General features: G+C 42.5%; 2 protein-coding genes across 7 annotated transcripts in view; one reads left to right on the top strand and one right to left on the bottom strand.

Moving 5' to 3' along the window:
• YES1 (YES proto-oncogene 1, Src family tyrosine kinase) overlaps positions 1-2,013 on the bottom strand; it is a 91,634-nt gene extending 89,621 nt beyond the window's left edge. Inside the window, exon 1 of one of the 6 annotated variants that reach the window (XM_009433760.5) lies at positions 1,706-2,013. Coding sequence is in view for 2 of the 6 variants with exons in the window: in XM_063795542.1 (XP_063651612.1) it covers positions 1,134-1,156 (23 nt within the window). In the remaining 4 variants the exon portion in view is untranslated. Of the gene's footprint in view, positions 1-1,133; positions 1,394-1,419; positions 1,445-1,705 lie in introns of those variants that run through there. The other 5 variants (XM_009433761.4, XM_001148240.6, XM_009433762.5 and 2 more) reach the window with 5 other exon arrangements.
• An 18,833-nt stretch (positions 2,014-20,846) lies between these two features.
• Positions 20,847-21,323, top strand: LOC742418 (bolA-like protein 2). Its single transcript, XM_054671912.2, has one exon. It carries the CDS (start codon positions 20,847-20,849, stop codon positions 21,261-21,263), a length of 417 nt encoding a protein of 138 aa, XP_054527887.1. The 3' UTR covers positions 21,264-21,323.
• The last annotated feature ends 256 nt before the right edge of the window (positions 21,324-21,579 follow it).

Genomic DNA, 21,579 nt, shown 5'->3' with positions numbered 1-21,579 from the left:
GCACTTTTCCTTAAATGCACAGTCACGTGTATACATTTAGTAATACTTTCCTTAGTGCGTAATTTAACTTTAGAAATGTAACAGGATGGTTTAAATATTTAAAATTATCAAGATATCTTTGGCACTGTAATCTTACAGTTATAATACCTGAAGATACTATAATCATATCATGTGAAATCAACTGTGAAAACACACACCCGTGGAACGTATATACATAATAAATGGACATAAAATTGTGCTTCCACCAAAGACTTTCATTATTTCCTTTAATAATTTATAATTATACAGTATGTTATTCCACGCCTGTATCAATTATGCAGAAAATGATTCAACCAAATCCGAACTGTTAAGTCCTACTCATTACAAAACAAAAACTAAAGTCCCTACACCAGACTTGATTTTCAAAGAGCTTCTTAAAACAGCTCTGCCCCATGCCCAATAAAGTGAAAGCTGGAAGCAATTATCAAGAAGAAAAACACACTTTTAAGACAATTTTCTTTAACACATGTGGACAGGGAACCGAACGCAACGGGAGGCGGAGTGGCATGATTCCGTAAAAGTGGACGCTGAATGGTAAATTTCCCAACCCCCAATCCAAAACAAAGGAAAACTTTAAACATGTTGCGGTTTTCAATCAAACCAAGTAAAGCCAGAAAGGCTCATCCACTCGCCCCACACACCCGCTCCTCTCCCCGAACAGCTGCTACCGGCGTCGGCCGATACACAGACCCCCAGCCTTTAGGACCCAAAGGGGCCGCTTCCCTCGCCCCTACTTCGGCCGTAGGGGCAAAAATAAACCTCTCCTCCTCGTCGCCGGGCGGTCCACACGACCCCAAAGACAAGGGGTGGGGAGTGTCCCCACGTCCCTGGAACCTCAGGTCGGACTTGGGCGGGACCCGGCAGGTCTGGACACGGCAGAGACCGAGTCAGGGGCGAGCAGGTAGCGAGGGGAACGAGACAAGCCCGCCGGGCGATCCGGGGGAGGGAAGAAGTTTCTTCCCAACTTCCCGACTCGGGCCCGCGGGGGCGGGGAACGGCGGCGGCGGCGGCGGCGGCGGCTCCGAAAGCTGGGGCCTAGCCCTGTCCGGGCAGAGGTGTAACCCTCCGCCCGCGGGGCCCCACCGGGTCCTTACCTGTCCTCCGGCCGCGCTCTCATGAGTCGCTGCTACCGCAGCTCGAGGTGGCGGGAGGGGGCGGAGGGCGGAGGCGAGGCCCGCGGGCCCTCTCCCTCCTCCACCTCCTCGTCCCGGGGCGCCCGGCGGCAGCAACGACGGCAGAGCCGGCCCGGGACGCGTTACTTCAGGAGGAGGGAGTTCCCGGGCTCCCCACCCCTCGGCCTCACTCTCCACCTCCTCCGCCCCCCCGGCCCCGCCCCCTGACTTCTAGCGGGGGCGGGCGCGGGGCGGGGGCTGCGGGTACCTGCGCGCGCCGCCGTCCGCTCACCGGAACTCGGGCCGCGCCGGCCCGGCTCCGGGGCCCCCAGCCTTCCGGCGCCTACGCCCCCGTCAGGTCCCCTCCGCGGGCTCCGGGCCGCTTTGCTGTGGTCAGGATAGGCGACCGGTCCGTGTCACTTCTCCCGACCCAACATGGCGGCGGGGTCCGGGGCGGATTCCCGGGGGCGGTGCAGGCTGAGGGGGCGTGAGGAGGAGGTGCTTCCCTGCCCGGAGACCAGGCCCGCGGCGCCCCTTCCCACCCGCGAACCCACCGACGCTCGGCTGCCGCGGAGATTGAATGGAGCGCTCCGATTCTGCCCTTCTGCCTTTCTCTTTTCCTTGGCCCAGCTCTCAGTAGTGGCCAGGGCTTTGGGGCTTGCTTTTGTGGGGGAGGACGGGGTTGAGTTTTTTTGGTTGGCTGTTTGCTTCTCAGCGCTATGCTTCCGCACCCTTTGTCGTTGGTAGTAAAATCTCAAGCCCAACCGCGTGAGCCGGCGTTACTCACACCCTCATCACCATCCTGATCGCCGTCCAAAAAACGTTCACGTCTTGCCTCCTTCCGAGGCAGGGATCCTGTCCCTGCCCCCAGGAGCTTCCTGTTGACTGTAGGTCGAACCAGCCTTGCCGGGAGGGGAACCGAAGCTGAGTTCTGTTTGGCGACTATCCCAGTAATGGTGTCTTTGGCTTATGTTGGGACAGCGTTTTTGTATATGATGCTGGCGGCAGCCCAGTGAGGGAAGTGCAACAAGTATGGTTATCCTGCTTGACAACTGTGGAAACAGCGACCCTGAAAGTGGAGGAGCCACAGCTGGAATCGTGTCCGTCTGAATACACGCACCTTTCCTATGAGCCTTGTAAAGCCAGTCGTTGAAGAAGGGGGAGGACCCGGAAGGATGGGGTGGGGGCGTAAAGATGAAGGTTAATCAAGGTCCTCATGGACTGAACCTTGAGGCCCTTCTGCTGCAGTCACTTTTGCCCTATCAGACTTTTAGAGTAACTTCCTCTCTTTATTTCCTCTTTGGTGGGGTTATCAGAATTATTGTGTGACTATTGGTTTCCTTTGCGGTTTTTAGTGAAATTCAGAATCATCTTCGACAGATACGAAATAGTGCAATCATATGTGTCAGTATTCCGGTATTCTAGGAACTTAAGGAAATGCATATAAGGGTTTGAACATTTTTTTCTTCAGCTCATTAAATGAACGAAAGGTAGGCGTAGGCATTAAAGATACACATAATGTGGAACGATGCTGTATTTTCTTTAGCTACTAAAACTTCATTTGTCATTGACTGTCTCAGGGCTTTAAAATTTTATGTAGGTCTATATTCAGCTTTTATTAAAATAGAAAATTCCTTGAGCTGTTGCCTTTCTTCACTAAATAGAGATATTTTCGTCTTCCTAAACACTCAGTCTCAAAAATCACCTCTAAAATAGGCCGGGCACAGTGGCTCACACGTGTAATCCCAGCATTCTGGGAGTCCAAGACAGCAGGATCACTTGAGTCTAGGAGTTGGAGACCAGCCTGGGCAACATGGGAGACCTCCTATCTATTTAGTAAAATATATTTTAAAAAATAATAATGAAATGAAATAGTAGTTTGCCCCAGTTTAAGGGGTAAGGTGGCTTTGAAGATGTTCTATATGGAGTTTTAAAGTTGGGAGAGTATGTCAGAATGTCACCTACAAGTTATGGATTACATTGACTTACTGAGTTTGCTTCTCTTCGCCCTCCTTTTTTTTTTTATTACCACATTCCCTGATTTCTTTTTTAGTATATTCATCAATGTCAAACTTCAGTCTGTAAATAACCTGGAAAGTTTTCAATCTTACATTTAGTGGCTCACTTGTTTCCAGGAATATTTTTTTAAAAAATTTTTAATGAGGAAGAGAAAACTGGAAAGTCTTACTGAGTTTGGTGTAACAAAAATTGCTTTTAATCTGTTCATCCTGAAACGGACAAATAAGCTTGCCCCTACTCTTCCCTCCTGCACAGCATAGAGGTGTGGTATGTACATGTGTGTTAGGGAGTGATAAGGAACTTAAGTCTTGAAACCCCTGGAAATGTCTGCTGGAGGAAAAAGCTAGGGGAAATCTTTAAACAAACAAACTTTATGAGATATGTTAGGTCCCTATAAAAGTAAAATGCTTTCATTTATGTAAGTTGATTAATGCTTAAAATTATTTGGCTGGAAGTTTGAAAAGCTGAAAGTTGAACTAGGGCCCACTCAGTACCACCTTGGAACCTGTGATTCTACCAGGAAATGTTTTTGTTTAGGATAAACCTCTCCTACGTGCTATCAGTGATATGCTGCTGCTGCTGCTTCCGCCACTGAGGCTATGATGATTTTCTCTTCCTGGTAACAGTAAAAAAGCCTGCAGCCCTACACAAGGTGCCTCTTTTCTATTCTAACAACCATCCCCTCACCACCTTCCTCAAATCCATTCAGTGCCTGACATTGACTGCACCACCTTGGCTTTGCCGCCTCCACCTGGCCAAGACTGCTCCTATGCCCAGTTAGGAAGAATATGAGTACCCCTCTCTAAGGATTAATTTGGAAGATCAGGAAAAAGGAAGGTATTTCTCCTTGAGTGTTAGGCCTATTGTGCCAAGCTCAGTGGAGAAATGCACCAACTCATCAAGTTCTCAATGCTCCTGATGTCTTCATTGCCTCAAGGACTGAGGTTTCTATATTACAGTTTTATTTCCCCTCAACTGGGAAAGGACTGTCTAAGCAACCTAAGTAAATGTATATTGAGGGCCAGGCATGGTGGCTCAGCTTGTAATCCTAGCACTTTGGGATGCTGAGGTGGGTGGATCACCTGAGGTCAAGAGTTCGAGACCAGCCTGGCCAGCATGTTGAAACCCTGTCTCTACTAAAAAAAAAAAAATATACAAAAATTAGCCGGGCATGGTGGCATGCGTCTGTAATCCCAGCTACTCGGGAGGCTGAGGCAAGAGAATTGCTTGAACCCCGGGGGCAGAGGTTGCAGTGAGCTGAGATCATGCCACTTCACTCCAGCCTGGGTGAAAGAGCAAAACTCCGTCTCTAAATAAATAAATAAATAAATAAATGGATATAGAAGGACATATCCTGCAATGAATATTTGTCAATCAAATGTGTCTTGCAATTAATAAATGTCAAACATGGCAATCTTACATGAACTTCAGCAAGTCTGTCTCCATCTTGCTCCCTTTTGTTGCTCTCTCTAGCTTTTCACTTCTTCACTACCTGGTTTACAATCTTAGAATTTAACCCTGTGCTGAGTATGCCTTCTCCGCTCCAGAACTATTTTCTGGCAGTATAGTCTTTGCTTCTGGAATCTACTTTGGGGACATCTCTTGTTTTATTTCTGACTTCAATTCTTTCTAGTTCTGCAGCTTGACCCAGGCCTGTTTTATCTACCAAAGTCCCTGGTTTCAGCTCTAGCTTCTGGTACCACTCTGCTTATTCCTAGGTAGCTTTACCCACAGCTTCAGACTTTCATAGGCTCAGCTTGGTTTCTCACTCTGTTTGGTGACAGCAGTTTCTAGGCCAGATGAGCACCTTACATCCTCTTACATGCCCTCTGCCGAGTAGGATACAGCCTGTAGTGGACACCTCTTGAGGGTACCTGTTTAACTCAAGTTCCTCTTCTCTGAGAATTAATTCTTCGATAGGTGGCATGTAGGCCTATGATCTGAGTACTGGTAATCCCAGGCTCTAGGCTGAAAGTTTGAATTTTGAGGAGTAACACAAAAGTAACTCGGTTAGTGATTATTCATGGTAACCATGGTGGAGTTGAGTCAAATGGCAGAAGATGAGTGTCCAGGGGTAGAGGATTCCAGTGCTGGTGGTGCCTGCGTCATGAGCATACCATCCCCGTGGCAGAACCTGGACTTTGTCTTGCCTTCCTTGCTTCCTGCCTGAGCCTGCTCCTCTAGTCTTCCTGTTGATTCTCACCATCCTCCAATAAATTCCCTTTATGCTTCAATAGAGACCATTTTTGTTCTTTGCAAATGAAAACCATTACTTAGTCTTTGCTACTTATTTGTGCAGCCAACAGTAAACTCGGGAGCTGTGAGGGTGGCATCTCCTGCCACGTGCTTGGAGAGGCAGTGGGAGTGGGATGGGGGATCCAGTTTTCACAGAGGATGAAGCAGGCACAGCCAGAGGTGGGAGATAAGAGATTGTGGGACCCTAACACTGAGACTTGAGACTTGTGACTTTTGTCACATATAAGACCCCAAACCTAGAACAGAGCTGGCAGGTCAGTCTCTCCTCCTGCTTGCCCATGGCAGTCATGGCTTTTAGACTATGGCATAGCATATACTCTCCCCCAGAGCATTAATACCATCCTCAGAATCCTCAACACAATTCAGGCAACAGTCACTGCAAAACTGGAGTTAGAATACGTTGAAAACCATTTCATATCTCTGCCCTATCGGCTTACAATTTCCTCCTGAGTCTGTATTTGCAATTCCTGTAGTCATTAGCAAGTGTTTGGCCCATACTTTTCTGAAATATTAAGCTGATATATAGTCGTGTCAGTGTCTGACATTGAGTTTAGAAACCAGTAAAATTGCTACCAGATTGCTACTTCCTGGAAATCTTTACAAATGGGTTATGAAAAGTAGAACATAACATTGCTTGAAGGCAAGAAGTTAAAGTAGATTGTTTACCTGCATTGAGTGTTTAGAAAAGAAACTATAAATCAAGCTCTTATCTTTAAAGTTAACGGACATCAGATCATGAAACATAAAAGGTTAGTATTAAGGAAATTTGTATTAGATGTTTTGCAAGGTAACACTGTAACTGGGGTTTTTTTTTTAATGTGTTTAGAATAAATCCATGCTTTTGAAAACCTTGTTTTAATCTCCTCTCTAAGGCTAAATCTTCTTTATGCATTTTTGGCTGTATAGATCCTTATTTTTCACATTGAGCAAATTTTAAATTCTGACTAGAGATATTATATGATGTAAAGAGTAAAACAGGCCTGGCGCGGTGGCTCACGCCTCTAATCCCAGCACTTTGGGAGGCCGAGTCAGGTGGATCACTTGAGGTCAGGAGTTTGAGACCAGCCTGGCCAACATGGTGAAAACCCATCTCTACTAAAATACAAAAATTAGCCAGGCATGATGGCACACGCCTGTAATCCCAGCTACTCTGGAGGCTGAGGCAGGAGAATCGCTTGAACTTGGGAGTCAGAGGTTGCAGTGAGCTAAGATCACGCCACTGCACTCCAGCCTGGGCGACAGAGTGAGACTCTTGTCTCAAAAACAAAACAAAACAAAACAAAAAACAATAAAACATTTAATATTAACAAACTATGTTCATCTTCTTTGACTTGTATATGAAAAGGGCTTTTGATTACTTGAAATAGCTACTTAATGTTTCTTTTTTCTAAGGAAAGCACATATGCAACAAATGTTTAATGTAAGACCCATGCTTTGATGAAAGGTGTTTTACGTCATGTGAATGAATGAATTAATCAGTGCAGACATGAGGATTGATAAACAACAGCAGTGGCAATGGCTGTCTTTTTATTGAGCCTTCACTATATGCCAGGTGCTTTACCTACATCATTCACTGAATCTGCACAATAACCTTGGAGGTTGGTAGTATTATCACCATTTACTGATTGGATACCTCAGGCTTGGAGGGGTTAAGCAACAGACAACTAATAAGAGGAGATGCTCCAAAACCTATTCTACTCAAAGTCACTGTGATTACAAAAAAGAAATTATATTTAAATGTTATTTCAGTGACCATGTAAAATACTATTTCTCCAAATTCTGGAATCATAAAAATGGGTAAATTGCCTTTAAAATTAGGAAGATATAGCTAAGAAATGTGACAGTGTACAAATTCATAGGAAATCCTTCTTTATATTACAATCTCACATCCCGAAGAAAGGGTTGGAGCAAACAGATTTATGAGAGACTAGCCTAAAAAGAATGAATTCATTTCAGAAAAAAAAGCATGTATTAAATATGACTTTCTGGAGAGATTAGTTATTTGCATCTATCAAGTCAAACTTCCATCGACACTACCTAAAATCATGGTCTTCCAACAAAGAACCAAATATGGGAAATGACCATATACATGCATAAATTACCTTACCAAATACAAAATGTCCAAGTTACATCAATATTAAGGTTCGTATTTTAATCTGCTCTGTGTAACTGTATAGTTAAACCTTCCATAGTAACTCAATGATAAAAGTCATTAACAGTTAATAATAGCCCAACACTAGGTAAGATTGTTTAATATTTTAAAAATCAGCTCATTCATTCATAAAACAGAGTGCCTCCTGATAAATTCTGTGTCTTTTGGCCTATATTAAGAGATTTTTTTTTTTTTTCTCGAGAGGGAGCCTCTCTCTGTTGCCCAGGCTGGAGTGCAGTGGCGCGATCTCAGCTCATTGCAAGCTCCGCTTTCCGGGTTCATGCCATTCTCCTGCCTCAGCCTCCGAAGTAGCTGGGACTACAGGCGCCCGCCACCATGCCTGGCTAATTTTTTGTATTTTTTTTTAGTAGAGACGGGGTTTCACTGTGTTAGCCAGGATGGTCTCAACCTCCTGACCTCGTGATCCACCTGCCTAGGCCTCCCAAAGTGCTGGGATTACAGGCATGAGCCACCGCGCCTGGCCAAGAGAGATCTTATGACTTTATTAACTTAGAGATAAATACCAGGACACATTGTACTGAAATCCAAGGAGTGTGAACATTAATAGATTTTCAAATACTTTATTAAAATTTATTTTCAGAGATAAGGAAATTAATATCCTACCAAACTTCATGGGTTTTTTTGTTTGTTTGTTTTTGAGACCAAGTTTCGCTCTTGTGCCCAGGCTGGAGTGCAATGGCACGATCTCGGTTTACCACAACCTCCACCTCCCTGGTTCAAGCGATTCTCCTGCCTCAGCCTCCCAAGTAGCTGGGATTACAGAAATGCACCACCATGCCCGGCGAATTTTGTGTGTTTAGTAGAGACGGGTTTTCTCCATGTTGGTCAGGCTGGTCTTGAACTCCAGACCTCAGGTGATCCGCCCACCTCGGCCTCCCAAAGTGCTGGGATTACAGGCGTGAGACACCGCCACCGGCAAAAGTTTATGTTCAAATGAATAGGTGTCAGGCTGGGAGTGGTGTCTCACACCTGTACTCCCAGCATTTTGGGAGGCCAAGGCGGGGGGGATCATGAGGTTGGGAGTTCAAGACCAACCTGACCAACATGGTGAAACCCCATCTCTACTAAAAATACAAAAATTAGCCAGGCGTGGTGGTACATGCCTGTAATCCTAGCTACTCAGGAGGCTGAGGCAGGAGAATCATTTGAACCTGGGAGGCGGAGGTTGTGGTGAGCTAAGATTGCGCCACTGCACTCTAGCCTAGGCGACAGAGCAAGATTCTGTCTCGGTGCGGGGGGTAAAAAACCCATAGGTTTCTTGTGGAAGTTTTCATTAGAGACTAATAAAATCTGTTTTTTTCAGTTTATACCTAATTTGGTTTTAAATTTGTTTTGATTAAAATAACTAGCCACGGCCGGGTGCGGTGGCTCACGCCTGTGATCCTAGCACTTTGGGAGGCCAAGGCGGGTGGATGTCTTGGGCCCAAGAATTTGAGACCAGCCAGGGCAACATGGTGAAAGGCCATCTCTAGTAAAAATAGAAAAATTTCACAGTGGCTCATGCCTGTAATCCCAACACTTTGGGAGCCTGAGGCGGGTGGATCACTTGAGGTCAGGAGTTCGAGACCAGCCCAGCCAACGTGGTGAAACCCTGTCTCCACTAAAAACACAAAAATTAGCTGAGCGTGTTGGTTTGTGCCTGTAATCCCAGCTACTTGGGAGGCTGAGGCAGGAGAATCGCTTGAACCTGGGGGCTGGAGGTTGCAGTGAACCAAGATGGCACCACTGCACTCCAGCCTGGGCGACAGAGTGAAACTCCATGTAAAAAAAAAAAGATTACCTTCTAGCTTTATTACCATTATTATCATATTCATTTCTTTATAGTGGACTAATCTACAATCATTTCAAATTATTTGAGCCCTGAGTTCTGATCATTAATTTGCATAGGTATATGTTCTTCTGAATACTTGAAACCACATTTACTAAAGAATCAACAACCATGCACTGAAGATTCAAAATGTATGCAATGACTCTCACAGTTTAAAGGGTGCTATTTAAATTATCTAAACACGACTAATGTTGTAGAGATTTTTCTTTTGGAGACCTAGTAATTTTGGCATAAAATAGAAAATTGGCACTCATGCTTATTTTATGTAAAATTAATTCCAAGTTTAAAATAGAAGCAATGCAGGAGACCAAGGAATGGATGTTTTGAAAACCACAGACTGGAAAATTTGATTTATGTTATAATGAGTGACTTTTAAAATGTATATGAACTCCTATTCAGGAAAATATTCAGGTTCTCCTTAAACCTTTTAAGGACATATTGTCCAGTCGTGGATTCTATTTGAAAACTTTGAAACAGAAAATAATCCTCCGTTTAATAAAAGCCTCCAGAATAAACAACTTCTTTAAGCTTTTCTCTGACGTCTCCCATATTCTCTGTGAAAATTACCAGTCTCATTTCCTTTGAGATGGTGTGCTGTGCATCCAGAGAACAAAGCATTTCCTGAGTCTGTTGAGAGTATGTAGAACCCGTTCTTAAGTGTTTACCATGTATCCTCAAGAATCTGGCATATATTTGAAAAAAAAAAACAATAAAAAAATCCCAAAGAATACAGAAACTTATATAAAAGCTTGAGATGATTAATGGCACAGAATTATGCAAAGTCTTAGCAAGCATTTGATAAATTTGATTATTTAGACATTAAATACTTATTAAATAAAACTTTACTTACCTAATCAATTTGAATATCCATATATATGACTATGAGAATGCAAAAAATCTTTGAGCTAGAAGTGAAATATAAGTTCTTGTTCCACTGCTAGTGGGTACAGGATTTCTTCTCGGGGCGATGAAAATATTCTGGAATTACATAGTGGTGATGCTTGCACAGCTTTGTGAATATAGTAAAAATCACTTTAAACGGTGAATTTTACTGTGTGTAAATTATATCACGATATTAAAAAAATTTCTGGTACCAGAATTTTATGCCCTTTTATAGCTATGTAATCTTAAGCAAGCAAATTTCCCAATTTCTCAAAGACTTCAGTTTTTTCCATTGTAAAGTGAAGGGATTGTATTAGGTCAATGTTTTTTGAACTGTGGGTTGCAATTCCTTAGAGTAGCAAAATCAATTTAGTGCATGGCAACCAGCACCTTTTAAAAAATGAAACAAATATCACAGCATACTGCATATACTAAGTATAATTTGGCAAAACTTTTATTTTTTCTATGTGTATATACTGAGTATGATATAAAATATATTTTTTCATTGTGGGTTACAGTTATAAAGGTTGAAACCCACTGTATTTCCTGATTTGTGATGTCTCCATAAAATTTAGTCAATTTACATTCAATTTAGTAGTAGCAAACTCTCCATTTGATCTTATAATATTTGCAGGTTATGTTCTTGGAACGCTTACCACACATCAGACACCATTCTGAACTCTTTACGTATTAACTCAATCCTCACTGCACACTATGAAACAGAACAATTGTTATGGTTCTTTCATTTTATAGACAAGGAAAATGAAGGAAAGATAAGTTAATAAGGAAGACAAAATCGTACAGTTAGAAGTGGTGGAGCTAGAAATTGAGCCCTAATAGTTTAATTTACAGTATGTAAATTATATCTCAATTAAAATAATTAGTCCCAGAATTGTATGCCCTTTTGTAGCTACGTAATCTTAAACCAGCAAATTTCCCAATTCTGTTTTCCCAAATCTATTTTTGGTTGTGAATATTGTCCAAAAAAATAAGAAAAGTTTCATTGAGGCCGGGTGTGGTGGCTCATGCCTGTAATCCCAGCAGTTTGGGAGGCTGAGGCAGGTGGCTCACCTGAGGTCAGGAGTTCAAGACCAGCCTGGCCAACATGGTAAAACCCCATCTCTACTAAAAATACAAAAATTAGCTGGGTGTGGTGGTGGGCACCTATAATCCCAGCTACTTGGGAGGCTGAGGCAGGAGAATCACTTGAACCTGGGAGGCGGAGGTTGTATTGAGCCGAGATCATGCCACTGCACTCCAGCCTGGGTGACAGAGCGAGAGTCCCTCTCAAAAAAAAAAAAAAAAAGGAAAGGTTTCACTGATCTGAAAGAAACCATACTGGAGAAAGCACTAAAGGAGATGGAGGAAGCGTAGTCATCAAATCACTTTGGTCCATCAGTCCTCTTGCCAGTGCCCTCTGTAGACTCAAGGTTTTGGCTGAGTAGCAGAAATTTTCACTTACAAAAACAACAGAAAAGGACACTCTGTATTAAATAATCTTCCCTTAAGAAAAATTAAGTAGGCTGGGTGCAGTGGCTCACCCCTGTAATCCCAGCACTTTGGGAGGCCAAGGCAGGTGGACACTCCTGTAATCCCAGCACTTTGGGAGGCCAGGCTGAGACCAGCCTGGCCAACATGGTGAAACCCTGTCTCTACTAAAAATACAAAATTAGCCGGGCGTTGTGGTGGGCACCTGTAGTTCCAGCTACTTGGGAGGCTGAGGCAGGAGAATCGCTTGAACCCAGGAGGCGAAGGTTGCAGTGAGCCAAGGTCGCACCACTGCACTCCAGCCTGGGTGACAGAGCAAGACTCCATCTCAAAAAAAAAAAAAAAAAAATAGATAAAGAAAAATTAAAAACTCCCATCTTTCTTTTGTTTCGTTCTATTAATATAAAGACGTCTTCAACTTTAGTTCAGTTGAATTTGGCCGCAAACATGTCCAGTGCTTTTCCCCAGGTAACAATTGTTCTAATTAGTCTCCAAGGAAGGCAGTGATAACAGGGTGCATGAGAAATGCGAAACAGAATTCAGACGGATGACTGAAGTCAATGAGATTTTAATTTAAAAAAAAAAAACCAAATTATCTGTCTTCCTATCTTCTTTTTGATGATAGCCATATTCATTGGCACACACATATACCCATGCTTCTAATAATTCAGCAAAAACGCCAGGCGCGGTAGCTCACACCTGTAATCCTAGCACTTTGGGAGGCCGAGGTGAGTGGATCACCTGAGGTCAGGAGTTGAAGACCAACCTGGCCAACATGGTGAAACCCCGTCTCTACTAAAATACAAAAATGAGTGGGGCATGATGGCAGGTGCCTGTAATCCCAGCTACTCAGGAGGCTGAGACAGAGAATCGCTTGAACCCGGGAGATGGTGGTTGCAGTGAGCCGAGATCACACCACTGCACTCCAGCCTGGGTGGCTGAGTGAGACTCCATCTTAAAAAAAAAAAAAAGTAGTAAACACAAAACATTTTTTGCTTGGAGGCTTCTCAAGGAACTTCTGATCTCTTGGCAATCAAAATCGGAAACTCTCATTTGTTGGGTGTTCTTTAGCAGGTACTTGTCCTGCTTTTATATGCTAACACATTTAAATTCATCTTCACCACAATCTGTGAGGTCATCCCTGTTTTGTTTTTGTTTTTAGTGTGAGTACACGGCAACTCACTTAAAATAATTTAGTGTTAAGAGAGCCAGCTTAAATTAAGCTTCAGTTTCTGTGAACCAACCCTGGTAGTTTTTCCTACTATATGAATCTGAAGTATTGCTCCCCTACTCAAATGCACCTCCATACACTGTGTACATGTATACATGCATTTCATATGTTTTCCATTGTTACAATTTATATAGATGTATTATATCTACTCATACATTTCCATTCTTTTGCTGTCATCTGCTATGGGATCTATATTTTACTATTATAGAACATTTAAGGCCAGGCATGTTGGCTCATGCCTATTATCCCAGCACTTTGGGAGGCTGAGGCCAGAGGATTGCTTGAGGTCAGGAGTTTGAAATCAGCCTGGGCAACATAGCAAGACCCTGTCTCTACAAAAAATGGAAAGAAAAAACAAAAACAAAAACAAAAACAAAAACAGGCATGGCAGCACATGCCTGTAGTCATAGCTACTTCGGAGGTTGATGCAGGAAAATCCCTTGAGCCCGGGAGTTGCAGTGAGCTATGATTACACAACTGCACTCCAGCCTGAGCCTAGGTGACAGAGTGAGACACTGTCTCTAAATAAATAAATGAGAACATTTTGAAAATTTAGTCAAACAATGGGGAATCTTGTTCTTTTACCTTCAGTTCAGCTCAAATCTTGAATATTTATATTTAATAGTCACATGCAAATGTTCCCCATTATTTCCTATTTAATAAATACTACACTATAAGTTGTTAAATTTAGGTCCAGCTGCTAATGACTAATGGGGTAAGAACAGTATAGCTGTTTATACAGAATTTTGCAAATTGATCATGGAATTTACAGAGGAATGGAGACCCCTGACTTAGTTGTGTGTGTGTATGTGTTTTTAACTATAATCTTATTCTTGGACAATGCTTGAGATAATGATTCCCATAAGAAAATGTAAGTTATGCAGAGAAAAAAACACTTGTATAAAATGTAAAATGAGAGATGAACTTTCAGCCTGTAAAATTTACTTTGGAAAAATCAGATTAGAAGTTCTTTCAAGGCATAGGAAGAACACATTTAACAGAGATTTTAGCCAAGCAGAAATAATGCAGAACCACTATGAAGAATTTAGTGTGCCTAGCCACATACAAGCTTTCTGTTCATTTATTTTCGAAGGTAGATACCACTTTTTTCACAATTACTAAAAGCCAGGCAAATTACTAGTATTTTACGTCATCATAACTCATTAATCCCTCACAAAGTCCTATAAATTTAGTAATGAAATTAAAATCCCCTGGGAGTCAGAAACATCCCATTTGTGAGAAATACACTTTTCAATTTATGCCAACCAAAAGCAGAACAAAATTTTAATTTATGAATTTTTAAGATGAGAAAAGTGGGGCTTAGCAATGCTAACTAATATGTGCAAGTTTGTGCAGTTATAAGGAATCTGATTCATAATCACTTTTCTCCATTGCCTCCACGGATTAAAAAGGTGTTCCCAGCCCTGCAGTTTTTCTTACAGAGCTCAGTTCCTTAACCACATATCAATAAATTTCAATTGTGGCCGGGTAAGGTGGCTCACACCTATAATCTCAGCACTTTGGGAGGCTGAGGCGGGCAGATCACCTGAGGCCAAGAGTTTGAGACCAGCCTGACCAACATGTCGAAACCCCGTGTCTGCTAAAAATACAAAAAGTAGCCAGGTGTGGTGGCAGGCGCCTGTAATTCCAGCTTCGAGAGGCTGAGAGAGAAGAATCACTTGAACCCAGGAGGGGTAGGCTGCAGTGAGCTGAAATCATGCCACTGCACTCTAACCTGGGTGACAGAGTGAGACTCTGTCTCAAAAAAAAAAAAAAAAAAAAAAAATTCAATTGCATGTAGTATACGGCTTATGCCTTTTCCAAAAGTTGGAATTTGATTTTTGATTATGGATTAGAATCCTTACATAAAGGAGTATTTTTGGATATTTGCCATTAATAGGAGATTTTTAATCTTAGCAATTTATGTTAATTTCTTTTTTGTCATAATAACATTATAAACAAATTATTTTTTCTAAACAAATTATTTTTCTTTGTAACTTATTTGCTCTTTTTATCCCTCTTGGAAGACAAAAATATTTTACATAATATTCCTGTTATCAAGTATTTTCCTCATTGTGTAGCCTTTGAAAACTCAGGACATTGCAACAAAGTGACTCCCCAGTTTCTCATACTGAGTCAGTAACGGAAAATCATTATTGTTACTCAAGGCATGCTTACTGTACTGGATGAAACAATGAAATATAAGAACATATCCTACTTAAGAAGCTTGATAGAATATTATATACAAACATGAATAGTAGCTTATATTTGATAAATGCTAATGAGGAGTACAGAAAATTAAATCTTTGGGAATTTACAGTAGGGATCTAAGTAGGCGGAGGCAACTGACAAGAGCTTTGAAAAGGCAGTGGGATAATCAGGAGAGACAGCTCCGGAAAGGCATTCCAGAAAAGGAAGATGAGAGCAGAGGCAGAGTTTCAGTTTGAGTAAATGTGCATGAAATAGAGTGCTCCATTATGCCAGAAGTAGAGGATTTGCGTGGGGGTAGAGTAGGAGATAAGGGCCCTTGATGATTCAACATTTACAGCTCTTACAATTTGAACATTAATTTTTCTATCAAATGCCTCCAGGTCGCACTCTACTGAACTCCTTGAAGGGTGGGGACTTTTATCTTATCAACCTTGGTACCTTTGGTGCCTAACACAGTACTTTCAGTGCCTGGTACAGAAAAGGTATTCTGTAAGTATTTGTTGAATGAATGAATGAATGAATCTCAGATAGAGTAAGTGAATTTCTCAAGGTCAAACAATGGGTAGGTGATAGTATTATGACTGTAATCAACCATTTGTGTTTTTTTTTTTTTTTTTTCTTTTGAGACAGAGTCTCACTCCGTCGCCCAGGCTGGAGTGCAATGGTGTGATCTTGGCTCACTGCAACCTCTGCCTCCCAGGTTCAAGTGATTCTCCTGCCTCAGCCTCCTGAGTAGCTGGGATTACAGGCACGTGCCACCACACCCAGCTAATTTTTGTAGTTTTAGTAGAAACAGGGTTTCACCATATTGATCAGGCGGGTCTCGAACTCCTGACCTCGTGATCTGCCCACCTCAGCCTCCTAAAGTGCTGGGATTACAGGCGTGAGCCACCAAGCTGGGCCTCAACCATTTGTTTTTACTCTATTCAGACATGAATGATGAAATGTTACAGAATCCTTATTTCTTCATTCTCCGTTGCTTTTTGGAAATTTTCTCGGGTGAACATTACCTTCTACAGAGTAACAGAACCAGTAGGATGTAATATACATAGAAAGACATTTATGAGAAGGAATTGGTTCACATGATTATGGCAGCTGAGAAGTCCCAGCATCTGTAGGGTGAGTCAATAGCTATAGACCCAGGAGAGCAGGTAGGGTAGGTCCAGGCAGAGTTTGAAGGCCTGAAAACCAGGAAGCCAATGAAGTCAAGGAAAAAGCCAGTGTCTCACACTGAAGGCAGTCGGGAAGGTTTCTTTCTCTTTCTTTCTTTTTCTTTCTTTCTTTCTTTCTTTCTTTCTTTCTTTCTTTCTTTCTTTCTTTCTTTCTTTCTTTCTTTCTTTCTTTCCCCTCTCTCTCTCTCTCTTTCTTTGTTTCTTTCTGTCTCTTTCTTTTCTTTCTTTCCTTCCTTCCTTCCCTCCCTCCCTCCCTCCTTCCTTCCTTCTCTCTCTCTCTCTGTCTCCCTCTTTTTTTTTTTTTTTTGACTCGTTTTTTTCACCCAGGCTGGAGTTCAGTTGCCTGACCTCACTGCAACCTCTGCCTCCCGGGTTCAAGCAATTCTCCTGCCTCAGACTCCCGAGTAGCTGAGATTACAAGCACGTGCCACCACCCCTGGCTAATTTTGTGTTTTTAGTAGAGATGGGGTTTCACCATGTTGGCCACGCTGGTCTTGAAATCCTGACCTCAGGTGATCTGCCCACCTTGGCCTCCCAAAGTGCTGGGATTACAGGCGAGTCACTACACCTGGCTAATAGGAAATATTAATGCATTTAATAAATATGGCATACCACTACTACTTCTTTGATTTTATCAGATAAATAGTCTTTTCAAATATTGAGTTGTGATACTCCTGCATTGCAGAAACCATTCACTTACATTTCTGTTTTCTTTTTTTTTTTGAGGCAGGGTCTCTCTCTGTCACCCAGCCTGGAGTGCAGTGGTGTGATCTCGACTCACTGCAGCCTCGACCTCCCAGGCTCAAGCAATCTTCTCACCTCAGCCTCCTGAACAGCTGGAACTACAGGCACATGCCACCATGCCTGGCTAATTTCTATATATATATATATATATATATATATATATATATATTTTTTTTTTTGTAGAGGAGTGGTTTCTCCATGTTGCCCAGGCTGGTCTTGGACTCCTGGGCTCAAGTGATCTTCAGGCCTTGGCCTCCCAAAGTGTTGGGATTACAGGCATGAGCCACCACGCCCAGCCTCATTTACATTCCTGTCTTCAGTTCCTAGTATAGTGCCTGGTATGTAGTAAGCATGTGATAAAAATTTTAAGAATACTTAGTATTGTTGTCTCTGAGAAAAACATAAGTTATGGTATCTAAATTCTGTAGCCCTATAAGAAAATCTGTGTGTGTGTGTGTGTGTGTGTGTGTGTGTGTGTATATATATATATATATATATATATATAAAATCTTTTTTTTTTTTTTTTGAGACGAAGTCTTGCTCTGTTGCCCAGGCTGGAATGCAATGGCATGATCTAGGCTCACCGCAACCTCCACCTCCCGGCTTCAAGCGATTCTCCTGTCTCAGACTCCCGAGTAGCTGGTATTACAGGCATGCACCACCACGCCTGACTAATTTTGTATTTTTAGTAGAGACGGGGTTTCTCCATGTTGATCAGGCTGATCTCGAACTCCTGATCCCAGGTGATCCACCCGCCTCAGCCTCCCAAAGTGCTGGGATTACAGACATCAGCCACCACGCCTGGCCGAAAATCTGTATATTTTTAATATACAAAGTTTAAGAACAGCTAAGTTTTATTTATGCACAAATGTTTATTTGATTTGAAATGAAACTTTGGAGAAGTTATAATAGCAGAAGTCAAATGTCTTCTTTTCCTTTGTGTTTCTTAATTATGTTGCCTTTTTAACCTTTCATTCTAAAATAGTTTCTATGAACAACTAAACAAGACATGATGGTTGACTCAATCAATAAAATATACAGTATGTTTACATCATGACATATTTAGATTTCAGTGGCACAAATATAATATTACGTTATGCCAAATAATACTTTATATTTTTCAAATTATTTTATTATCACATTTGATCCGTATAACAATCTTAAAGGATGAATAGGTAGATGTCACTATCCCCATTTTACAGGCGAGGAAACTGAGGAATGAGAAATGCAAACCAGTATGCCAGTCACCAAGTGTCAGATTAATTACTGAGCTAGAGGCCAAACGAGGTGGCTCAAGCCTGTACTCGCAGCACTTTGGGAGGCCGAGGCAGGCGGACTGCTTGAGCTCAAGAGTTTGAGACCAGCTTGGGCAAGAAAAAGAAAAATGAGCAGGGTGTGATGGTACATGACTGTAGTCCCAGCTGCTTGGGAGGCTGAGGTGAGAGGCTCGCGTGAGCCCAAGAGGTTGAAGCTGCAGTGAGCTGTGATTCTACCACTGCACTCCAGCCTGGGTGACAGAGCAAGACCCTGTCTCAAGGTGATGAAATGATTAGAATTATCCCAAATCTACTATCCCGAATGGTATAGTTATTTTGTATCATTGTATAATTTTCTCCTGCTACTCATTCCTTCAGGTTCTAAGGGAGAGTAAGTTCTAGTTGGTTTCCAAAAGCCCCAACTTAAATGGCTTCCTGGCAATTTTCATCTTAAAGATTGTCTTTTTTAAAGCTGGCCAGAGCAGCTGGCATAAAGAGAAAAAAAAAAGATTATGTCTTTTCTTCTTTTCTCTCTCTCTCTCTCTCTCTCCTCTAGTACCTAGAACACATGCAGAAGGTGCTTAGTATACTCGTGAGCAATGAATACATAAATAAAATGAGTTTAGAAGAGACCTGGGAAAGTCTGGGTAGTGGAATGGGAATACTCTTCTTTGTTAGAAGATAATAGATACCTCAGCACTGGGACATCAGCAGTGATAATCCTGCGTCACATTGGTGAGAAGCAGCGGGAAATCAGGGGGAAAGGAGGTAGAGGCAGGCACAGTGGCAGCCCAAGGAAATGAAGGCAAACTGTGGTCATGAGACCAAAGACAAGGGGAGCTGGGGAAGGGAATGATGTCATCAGAACAACAACAGAGGAAGATGGTTTTGGCAGCAGCTTTTGAATAGACTTTGAAGAAAAAAATCAGAGAGAGGGGAAAAAGGAAACGGGAAAGGGAAGTCTGTTGAGAACTCAGCATGACATTTGGAGTGGGTGGAGAGCTTCCTGTATAGCTTGATGTTTGGAACATCTGGTCACCTCTTACAATAACAAAACCTTAGAAATTTCAAGCTTTCTCAAGTGGCCAGGTTAGAATGAGTGTGAATTCCATGGCCAAACCGTCATTGCCAGAAGACAGGAATATCTAAAGAAAGAAAAATTCAGATAGAAACTGACTCTTAACACTGAGAACACCCCCACTAGTTTTTTGATGTAAGTAGTCCTATTTGTCAATGTATATACGCTTTATTTTTGGAATACAGTATTGGCTTTGTATTAAAGTGTTAAGTCTACTTTAATTCAATTATCTCAAAGGGCTAAGGTTAATCAACAGATTTACAAAGAAAGCAATTGTTTTCAAAGCTTATGATTTTCACTACCCATTTTTCTGGTGTATTAATTTTTGCTAGAGTCCATACCTTGTTTCATTTGCAATATTGGCCGAAATTTTCCACAACTCAATTGTGCCCTCTAGTGTTTATTAGCATTTAGTGACGGCCACTTTGGAGGTTTTGTTTGTTTGTTTGTTTGTTTGAGACACAGTCTCGCTCTGTTGCCCAGGCTGGAGTGCCGTAGCATGATCTCGGCTCACTGCAACCTCCATCTCCCGGGTTCAAGTGATTCTCCTGCCTCAGCCTCCCAAGTAGGTGGGATTACAGGTGCCCGCCACCACGCCCAGTTAATTTTTGTATTTTTAGTAGAGATGGGGTTTCACTGTGTTGGTCAGGCTGGTCTCGAACTCCTGACCTCGTGATCTGCCTGCCTCAGCCTCTCAAAGTGCTGGGATTACAGGCTTAAGCCACTGCGCCCAGCCCAATCCCAGGTCTTCAGACAAGGTAAACTCATTGTCAAGCAGAAAATGTTTAAATTCACCTATAGCCTGGAAGCCCCAGCTTTGAGCTGTCCCACCTTTCTGGACCAATCCCATGTATTTATTAAATGTATTTGATTGATGTCTCATGCCCCTCTAAAATGTATAAAACCAAGCTGCACCCCGACCACCTTGGGCACATGTTCTCAGGACCTCCTGAGGGCTGTCTCATGGGCCATGGTCACTCATATTTGGCTCAGAATAAACCTCTTCACATATTTTAGAAAGTTCGACTCTTTCTGTCGACAATAGGGAGGTGCTGTAGGATGTTAGGCACACTATTACCAGCTTCGCCAAGTTTTTGAAAGTTTTTATTATAATTCTATTGCTAATAGTGTGGTTAACCTCCATATAATAATACAGTAGTCCCTCCTTGTCTGTGAAGAATACATTCTGAGATCCCCAGTGGATGCCTGAAATCGCTACAGTACCAAACTCTATAGATTCTGCGGTTTTTTGTAGATATAGACACACACATATCCCTATGATAAAAGTTAATTTATAAATGAGGCACAGAAGAGATCAACAACAATAACTAATGATAAATCGAACAATTTTAACAATATGCCAGCATCCCTACCCTTGTGCTTTGATGCCATCAGTAAGTCAAAGAAAGCTTACGTCAGGGAAGTGGCTCCTGTAAGGGCGCAAAGCAGCGTGGCAGGGGTCCGAGCTGGGGTTCTGTCTCCGCTGGGCTGCCGCCCCAGCTGGACTACCGCCAGGGAACTCAGCGCCAATTACCTCCAGGAGAAGCTGCAGCGGGACCTGGAGGCGGAGCATGTGGAGGTGGAGGACACGACCTTCAACCGTTGCGCCTGTAGCTTCCGAGTCCTGGTGGTGTCAGCCAAGTTCGAGGGGAAGCCGCTGCTTCAGAGACACCAGCTGGTGAATGCGTGCCTAGCAGAAGAGCTCCCACACATCCATGCCTTTGAACAGAAAACCCTGACCCCAGAGCAGTGGGCCCGTGAGCAGCAGAAATGAGGGACTGGAACCTGCACAGCCATTACATTATAAATCTGGACCAAAAAACAAAAAACAAAAAACCTTACGTGAGCACACACTCTTCAATACCGTGACAGTTGATCTGATAACTGGGCCAGCTACTAAGTGAGTGATGGGCAGGTAGTGTAGATGGCATGGAGACACTGGACAAAGGGATGATTCATAACCAGCCCCAAGCAGGATGAAACAGGACAGCGAGAGATTTCATCCTGGTTATCAGAACAGCGCGGGAAACTTATTAATTGTTTATTTCTGGAATTTTTCTTTCTTTCTTTTTTTTGAGACGGAGCCTTGC

The sequence above is a fragment of the Pan troglodytes genome, chromosome 17 (assembly GCF_028858775.2).
Source record: "Pan troglodytes isolate AG18354 chromosome 17, NHGRI_mPanTro3-v2.0_pri, whole genome shotgun sequence".
NCBI classification, from domain to species: domain Eukaryota; kingdom Metazoa; phylum Chordata; class Mammalia; order Primates; family Hominidae; genus Pan; species Pan troglodytes.
This window is presented reverse-complemented; position numbering and strand designations above follow the sequence as displayed.

Coding starts and splice junctions, on each gene's coding strand:
- LOC742418 (XM_054671912.2), top strand. CDS start 20,847: ATGCCAGCATCCCTACCCTTGTGCTTTGATGCCATCAGTAAGTCAAAG.